This window comes from Penicillium arizonense, assembly GCF_001773325.1.
Source record: "Penicillium arizonense strain CBS 141311 chromosome Unknown PENARI_contig051, whole genome shotgun sequence".
NCBI lineage: Eukaryota > Fungi > Ascomycota > Eurotiomycetes > Eurotiales > Aspergillaceae > Penicillium > Penicillium arizonense.
In genome coordinates, this window is record NW_019173328.1 from 1 (window position 1) to 8,933 (window position 8,933).

At 47.0% G+C, this 8,933-nt stretch overlaps 4 protein-coding genes across 4 annotated transcripts; 2 read left to right on the forward strand and 2 right to left on the reverse strand.

Moving 5' to 3' along the window:
- Positions 1-1,277: 1,277 nt before the first annotated feature.
- On the reverse strand, positions 1,278-1,868 carry PENARI_c051G08533 (uncharacterized protein; the record flags this gene model as incomplete). The annotated part of the gene is made up of 3 exons (XM_022637400.1): positions 1,278-1,401; positions 1,498-1,515; positions 1,579-1,868. Coding segments are annotated over 3 exons (432 nt in total), but the record flags the coding sequence as incomplete, so codon positions are not given.
- Positions 1,869-3,705: 1,837 nt separating this feature from the next.
- Positions 3,706-4,185, reverse strand: PENARI_c051G03136 (uncharacterized protein; the record flags this gene model as incomplete). The annotated part of the gene is made up of 1 exon (XM_022637389.1): positions 3,706-4,185. One exon carries the CDS (start codon positions 4,183-4,185, stop codon positions 3,706-3,708), a length of 480 nt encoding a protein of 159 aa, XP_022482756.1.
- Positions 4,186-4,750: 565 nt separating this feature from the next.
- PENARI_c051G10064 (uncharacterized protein) lies at positions 4,751-5,386 on the forward strand (the record flags this gene model as incomplete). The annotated part of the gene is made up of 3 exons (XM_022637404.1): positions 4,751-5,079; positions 5,135-5,152; positions 5,206-5,386. 3 exons carry the CDS (start codon positions 4,751-4,753, stop codon positions 5,384-5,386), a joined length of 528 nt encoding a protein of 175 aa, XP_022482748.1.
- A 1,832-nt stretch (positions 5,387-7,218) lies between these two features.
- Positions 7,219-7,710, forward strand: PENARI_c051G04326 (uncharacterized protein; the record flags this gene model as incomplete). The annotated part of the gene is made up of 1 exon (XM_022637390.1): positions 7,219-7,710. One exon carries the CDS (start codon positions 7,219-7,221, stop codon positions 7,708-7,710), a length of 492 nt encoding a protein of 163 aa, XP_022482742.1.
- Positions 7,711-8,933: the final 1,223 nt, after the last annotated feature.

Here is an 8,933-nt window from a genome sequence, read left to right on the forward strand (position 1 = left end):
TGGCAGCGAGGGAGCACATTCTTACATCGCTGGGCTCAGAGCAGCGACAGCCGTGGCCACGGAAGCTCTCAAGCCCGCAGGCAAGAGAGGGACACTATGATGCATCAAAGTGTGAGGACCGAGGTCCTGATTTTTTTGGGCTGGGAATCCGGCTCCTTTTATGTCTTTTCGGCTACGTCTCTACCAAGGAAGCAGTTGCGCAGATGGTAGCGAGAATCGCTTTCTCGTTGATAGCTGTTGAAGTGATTTAAACGACGTTGAAATAGTGTTTGGAGACTTTGTGGCCGACAGATTCAAGCCTGGAGTGTACTCGCGGAATCATTCTTCTCGAAATCGTGCGTTGAGTGTGGTGAACCACTTTCATCAATTGTTGAGAAGAAAGTAACGCCGCACAAATATGATTCCTACATATCATCGAATTTGCAATTAAATCGGTCAACGCGTCTAAAGTTGAGCAAGATAGGGTGGTGAAAATAAGTCAGAGTGAAGAGTCATTGCAATGGCCTGGAACCTGGGTTTTGTGTACTACGGTGACAACTGTTTTCTTTAGATCGATCTTAGCATACTTTTGGTGTGTTCACCCGCGATTCTTTTTTTCTCTTTTTTTTTCCCCCAATAGAAAACTTCACGACCCCGAAAGACCGCTCCGGCGCGGAAAACCTATGATGAGATTTACAGTGTTCCAACAAAGGCTGCCACAATTGACCAGAATGGGCGAGATCGCAAGTTGGATAACATTACAATTGACGGTCTGTAGAGCCTAAAATGTTCATCTTTGGATACTGTACTATAATGCCCCTTCTCTTTGAATTCAACTTGGTAGTCCAGTATCACTGAGCGTCAACGGTGGAGAATGTGATATATGATGACCGAGTGGTTGAAACGCACTCTAAATGGATCGAGAATACAGATATAGATCTCGTCGGTTTCCCATGACGAGACGTTCCAATTATCATAAGGGTCCAGTTATGGAAGACAGCCCTCTCATTGAGCATGCTTTGCTTCGAGGCAATGATCAAATACTGAACATTGGTGCCTGCTCTTCCTCAAGAGAGGATACGATGAAACCCTCAAGCAACCGCAACCCACGCAATACCGGATGACAATTGAACATGTATGCTGATATCAATTTTAGCATCTTGGAAATCAAAATCCATTGAAGAGGTCCTCGACATACTGTACTTGACAGTCTTTCTCAGGGTGGCCTAACGCGAGACACCTTTTGGAGTGCGACCCGTTCCCCCACATGATCGCATAGTTGCCATTGTCTTTTTCACGTTCTTCACCTCCTCTTTGAGAGCTTCGAAGTCGCTAGTGAGCTTCTCTATGCTGACAGTGAGGAGCTCGATATCGCTAGCGAGGTTCTTCCGTTGACGTATTTTAACCTTACTTTCTAACAATCTGTATCTTGAATCAGCCCCGTCCCGAACTTGAGCGTCTAGGCTCACTAAAGCAAAAGGCCATGTGGCACAAGACAAAGCAGGCAGGTATACTTACTTCGCTCGCTTGATGGCTCTGATAATGGTTTATTAGACATATAGAAATGAAAGGGGTACATAGAAAAAGAGGGCGACTTACTGCCTGGCAGCAGATTGCTGGCGATCATACGGTCTGGTCGACAAGTTTTCGATTGATTTCTTTTCTCGACTGGACACTGATCGGATCTTCTGGCCATGTCCGTTCTCAAGTCGGTCTTGGTGGGATACTGCACGGTCATCGTCGGTATGGCTGGAGCCTTTTGCTCTGGAACAAGATGCGATCGCATCTTCATGACCGGAGCTCTCTCCGCTCCTATCTTGCTCCAGCATCTTTCGAAACTGGGCAGTGAATGTGCCTGGCTGGTATCGAGAAACGACACAATTTGGCATTTTCGAAGGAAAAGAGAAGGAAGAGAGCTGTAAGTTACAATGAGATCCTGAGCCTGGTTTCCGGACAACCATGTGAACTGTTGCAGCTACCAAGGCTCACGAGCTAGGTTCTCGTGATCGCCACCCACCTCGCGAGATTGCAACGCTACTATCATATTGATGAGACCCTGGGGACAAATAGCACCAGACGGACCAATCAAACACCACGCGCGAATTTAGACAGACGCAGGTACGGTTCTGCGATGCAGATCCCAGCGACGACCCACGGGACAGTAGATCAAGGAGGTTCCATTTATGCCCCGGAGAAGAAATTGGAAGGATTTGCAAAGGTCCAGACACGATCCACAAGCCCAATCTTGACGGCCGTCAGTGTCCGATGGAAAAAGGCTTTGTTGCTTAGGAGGTACGGTCGAGGTACGGTCGACGCAGGTGAGGTTGAGGTATTTGGAATACCACGCAGACTTTGGCGACAGATTGGTAGGCTAAACCAAATCCGTGGTTGTGTTCTCCTAGTTGCTGTCACAAGAGAGTAAGTTTCCTTGTCAAGTGGCAAGCTGCTCTTTGTCTATCTGGTCTGTAGAACGTTCTAGAAGCAATGTCTTCTGTCCTGCACCTTCCCCTAATCCCTATACTCTCTGAGAGCCCAACAAATCCTCTCCATCTGCCCAATTCGATTGCCAGTGTGGTAACTCTAGCAGATGGCTGGTAAAAATTGTGCCAATCTCGATAGATTATATGGCGTAAGTAAATAAAGTCTTCCGGCTTTTGCATTAGAAGCCGAGAAACCGATTGGTCCCAGAGATGAGTGGACGTTGTGGGCCGGTCCTCCTGCGGCCCCTAAACTTTATTATAGATACCCTGCGAATCTCGATCATGACGCTGAAGCTAGAGAATCTTTATAATAAAATTCCGATCTTTGAAAACTCCTGCATATGAGCAGACCGAAATTATGGTTATCCTACTCCAAATCTCTTGACTTTTGTTTTGGGCTGTAGGGCTTAATCACGAGCAATTCACCAGAAAGTAAGTGGGCCAGAAGCCTGTAGATAAGCTTTCGATCAAGTTCAAGCTTCCATATCATGACAGCCGCATTCTCTCACCGAGCCTGCGTTTCCATGGTTCATCCGAACCAAGTTGCCGAAATGATTTGCGGTCCCACTCGTGATTCCACGGTCTGCGTATTTCCTCGTGATTTAGTCGTGGGTCCAAACAAATCGTACGCTTCACTCCACCCTACTTTCGACGTCCGATCCAATCAACTTTAACTAGATGTATTACCTTGAGCTGACCAGAATTCAGATATTTTCATTTTCCCAAAGATTCCCATGCTACCATGTCCTATCTAGTAGCGAGAACACTCATAGTACTGTGGATCCTTATACACTGTCCGCAGTATTTTGCGGGCCGCATGAGACTCCGATGAAATGCTCCTGGTTTAGCATGATAATGTAAAGATAAAAATATCTAGGCGGCCCTTTCCGAGGTTACCACAATTGTGCTCGCATCCTCATCTTTGACCTTGGGACTTCCTCACTATTGTCGCCATTCCAAAGAAGGGCAATTGCTCCTTTCTATACGGAATACATGGAACTGTATGCAACCTCGATCATATTTCTCACGCTGAGAGTTGATTGCTCGATCACAGCCTTTATTATAGTAACATTTACTAGGACTAGTGTATCGGGGTATTTGGCCACTGTTCCTGCGACATCGCAATGTAGTGCTCCTGCCGATGAAATGCTGCTAAAGTGTACACTCTGTTCGCCGGTATCTCAGCTTCCTGATGGCACAGACACGATGCACATAGTCCCACCTCCAGGATGACGACCGTGTTCTTTTAGGCCGGTACGGAAGCGGTGCTGGCGTCAAGCGGTCTGTGACAAAGGGTCAGCATGTAATATGAGAAGATTAAGTGTTTCGTACCTGAAATTGGGTTCGTTTGAGTTGGCTTTTTACTGTCATCAGGCTGGTTAGGGTCGGCCGCTAGAATTGTTTGGAACCATTTGTCGATGTTCCTTTGGGCAGGGGTCTTGGCTGAAAGACTCGACTGTGAAGCGCTATCGACCACGGAGCGTCGCACAGCGCCTGCTCGCTTTGGTTTGCCTAGATTCTGGGAAGATCTGGCGCCAGTGCGACTCTGCTTCCGCAGAATATGGTACTTTTTCCCTCGTAAAGATTCAACGCTTCGATGCACGTGATATTCTTCATAATATGCGTCGGAGAGGGCTTTCCACGACAGCTCCCGATGGGCATCCAACCAAGGGAGAAGATTTTTCTCCTCCCATTCTGGCCAGCCGTATGCGCTACGTGGGGACATGGTGATGCTCGGGCGAGTTGCAGAAGTGGTCAGAACGGGTGAAGAAAACAGCAGAAAGTAAATTCAAAGATGTAGTGTTGTTGAGTTCAAAAGATTATAGTGTGGCACGTAAAAAGCGACTTTGTGTGTTTATGAGCTTTGGCCCAGCCTGGCGACCTGGTATCAGACTCTCACGACTTGCACCAATTCAGGGTTCTGAAGACCAAAAAGCCCTCATTTTTTGATACACTATGTTTCGTTGAGAATCAACAACGTTGAACGCGGCCACAAGAGCCCGTTCTTGTTGACAATTCCCCATTGGTTCACCAATTCGTTGAAATATATTGTCTGATCCGCCTCTTAGTGAGTCATTGTTAAGAATTGTGTAGATTCAGAAATAGATATCTACGGGTAGAAAGTAGGATTGAAAAATGCGTGCACTTGCGATCCCCTCCTCAATTGCGCGCAAGCAAACAGTCAATCCTGATCCCGCGATACAACATGCTATAAAACCCGAGCGCCTCCTCCTATCACAGGAAATCAGAACTAAGACCACTCGTCACCCCTGCGTACCTCAGACGCAAGTATGGGCGGAATTCGAAAAGTCTCGCACACTCCTCGACGACAAAACTTTCGAAGCCGATTGCAACGTGCATTGTCCTTGTCATCTTCTGAGTCTGAGGATACTGGTAGTCCATCCAGATCCGCTACAGGCGATACCACAGAGGACGATTCATCCTTTCAGGAGGAACATGACTCTGTCGACCAGGACAATAGCACCTCGGCCGATGAGAGTGAGCAAGAAGCTGTACGACAGCGGAAGACTGTGTTTGGACACCAAAGGGAGTTGGAACCACGCGGGCAGACTCAGCTTTCCGGAGATGGCAATTCGGTTGCTCTGGAATGCCTGACGGAGTAAGTAAAATCCCATCAAGCACATAATCATGATTGGCCTGCTAATAACATCCAGACTAGATAACCGGATGCGGTCAGTTGTAGTCCATCTTGAGTGACAATGTAAAGCGCTAACTGTCTCCGCAGGTCTATTGAGCGCTCATCGCAGGGCCAAGCCACCTGGAATGAAACCATTCACAACGATCTGGCCGACATTTTTGGTCGATTGGCAATCGTCGAAAGTGAGATCCAGAAGGGGACCAGGCAGGGTGCAAACAAAGCTACAGAGGGCCAGAAGATCGGCCGACCCCTACGTCGGCAGCAGTGATGCGACTGGAGGTTTACTTGGATGCTGAACCATGTATACCAGACCAAGATCAGTCTGTATTTGCCTTGAGGTATGATCACCAGCTCAACCAACAGAATATGAACACGCTCATCATCGATGCTGGATAGGACGGTCACTGGACAAGGTTGATGCACATTTTCAACCCAACCCTCTGTCCAAAATATTTACTTCTTTCTACTCCCACGATTTCCCAGCAAGACCGCAATCTCATTTGTTCTGTAGTCTGTTTTGCTTCAAATTATACTAGCTCATAGATCGTATTAAGATACACGTAGTCTATTAACATAGAGCCAAAATATCAATAGTTGCACATTGTGTTCAATGTAGAGCAAATGGATACTCTAATCGGGCTAGCGGAGATTCTACGTGAACGCGTTTCTGCGCGTACGTGCTTTTACCAAGAACAACACCCAAATCTTAGTCAAAAACTACCAAAACCATCCCTTCTGGTGCTCCAAAGTAAGCGATCAAATACAGACCAAGCATGACATACTAATATAAATTTTCAGATGACACATCCACTTGCCCCGATATTCGACTGTCCTAATACGAGGAAGAATAAACGCGATTATGCGGCGCTTAACAAATATGGCCTCCTTGCAGAGGACATACCACTTCCGCGACCTCGAAAGAAGGCTGCGGTCCGGTCCGCCGCCAAGTCACCGACTCCTATTTCAACCTCTCCTACCGCTCCTAGCAATGTTTCTAGGAGCTTATCGAACCTTGATACGGAGATATGCCCTTCACAATCAATATCTCAGGCCGAATGTGAGGTTGAGAGAGCCGAAATCAAGCAGAATGATGAGACTAGGTCGAAAGAGCGGAGCTGGGTATGGAAATACTACCGTACAACACCTGAATCTGGTACCTGGAGATTCGGAAATAAGGAGCGGCTCGAACTTAAACACCAGTGTATTGTATCGCCATCCACTTGTCGATTCTTTCGATTCGCATCGAAACTACGATCTTCAATTCCAGCGTTAGAACAACCCCTGCAGCAAACCCACAAGCTCTTTGAGGACGGTCATTCAAGGCGCCAAGGACCGTTAAGCTCGTGGATTTCCAAGGAAAAGAAACTCCCTTTCGACGAGGCTGTCTTGAATTGGATTGTATCGACCTGTCAGCCGTTTATTGTGTCGAGCAACCTTCATTTTTGGCTATGTTGAAGTCGGCAGGCTTTGAGGACTCTATATCGTTCGGAGAGGTGGATATTTACAACCAGGAGCAGGATGATTCAGCGAATACCCGATCTCCCACCTGTTTTGTATAGTAATCGGGGTATCCTCGGAAAAGCAGCGTTGTAGAGCGCTAAACAACCCCTGAATATAGCCTTCCGGACGGGGTCTGCAGATAGTTCTTCAGTCAATCAATCGATCGCTGGGACAGTTCAAGTGACCCTCATGAGTACTAGTCGATACCGATATCTCATAGACCGACACTCTATACCGGGTGCGGATACTGTTTCGCGCCGGTTATGTCTTCGACTTGATGCTCTTGATAGTGAACTTCGAATCTTAATGGCTTCGGCTTCGTCGATCGCGCTATCTCTTGATGGTGGACAAGCCAGAATTCGTTGCCAATGCTAGCAATCAATGCTCACTGGATGTCATCTGCTTTCCAACAACATCGAACTTGTATTGAGTTTGTTGAAATCGAAGGCAACCATTCTGGAGAGAACCTTGCTAATATCGTCGCGACGGTTCTTGAGAGATTTCATATATCCGATAAAGTTATGACAATTACAGCTAACAACGCATCTAACAACGATACACCACACCGGTGTCTTTTCCAAAAGCTGTCTCAGCGGTACGATGAGTACCTGGCCGATACCGTTATCCGAGGAAGGGACGATGAAACTTACCCAGAACTCCCAAATCCGCTGCTTCGCTCACATCCTGAATTTGGTTATGAAAACAATATTGAGGTCTTTAGGCGCTAGTTCACATAAGGAAGCCTGTGACTTCCTTGATGATGTTGCTAAGAGGAGCTGGAAGACTATTAAAGCTCCTACGTCCCCTATTGCAAAGCTTCGACTACTTGTCCTTTGGATTGCGCGATCTCCTCAGCGAATACAAAAGTGGGATAATCGACCTGGCTGTACAAAAGCAATCCACTACGATGTTGATACTCGATGGAACTCTACATTTGCAATGATTGAGAGAGCGGAAGAGTGTCGCCTGCAGCTTGAAGATACAGTCAACGATGAGCCAGATATCGAAGCCTTACGTCTCACACCTGAGGACTGGAGGCAGCTCTCAGATATAAAGAAAATCCTGGTTCCCTTCAACGAATATACCGAATAAATCTCTCGAGATAGCCCTTCAATTCATATGGCGGCGCGGATGTTTGAAGAACTCGTATACTTTGGCTATTAAGGAACGGCGAGGCGAGTGGCAGAATGTCTCACCTGCACTAACTGCTTCTGTCTCTGATGGAATCACACTTCTGGAGCGGTACTAAGACCGCGTCAAAGACAACGACATATACTATATCGCCAGTGTCCTGGATCCTAGAATCAAGATCAAGTGGCTCAAAACGCTGCCGGATGGAGAGCAGATCATCGGCCGAACCAAGACGTTCCTGAAAAAGGCTTATCCCACTCCGAAACAGCCTACATCGACTGCTCTTAACACCAGTTATACAAGAGCTTCGAATATCGATTTCTGGAAGCCTTTCAGCCTACACAGTATGACGTTGCTGAGTCTGATATCGACCAGTATTTCGACACTCCTACAATCAGCACTGGCTTCGATATAAGCCAGAGCCAGACTAAGTTTATACGAAACTGGTGGAAGGCCAACACGCTCGAATTTACTTGTATGGCCCATGTAGCACAAGATCACCTTGCGATACCAGCAGCAGAGGTAGATATTGAGAGATTATTCAATGGTGGAAGAGATATGCTAAGCATTCGACGTTTCTCCATGAAAGACAAGATGCTTGGGACCTTACTGAGGCTGAAGGATGCTGAACGTTGGAAGTCTGAATAGTTGCATAGTTATAGTTTCTACACTAGATTGATATTCTACACGTAATTCAACTGTTTACAGCTCAGAATAAAAATTCTGGACCGTGTTTAAAGCACCATTCCATGTGCGAATCCCATGCATACAGTGGTCACGGTTGTGGAGGTTATGGCTGTCCGCACGAGCGAACCCTTGAGTAATAGATATTAGTTCGCGAACCTGTTCGAAATCCGCGAATTTTGACGAATCGAATCGCCCATAAATTCGAAGCCCGAAAACCAAGGTTCGAATTCGATTCGATTCGTTGAAATTCGCGAACTTCGAACAGTTCGAAAATTCGTGCGGAGCGGTAACGGCCGAAAAGCGTGAAAAAGCAATGGTGTAATGGCGGGAGAGGCGGCTGCAGTCGACCGGAGTGTCCACTATGGGGCGCACGGGCGGAAAGCGTGGAGTGGGTGCCAGTCCGGCGGCGACTAATACATAGGTATAGCCCCTTGATATCTAACTTGCCACCGGTGTACTTTATTATAGTGTTGTTGTATCCGATCGCTGTTGGTTGA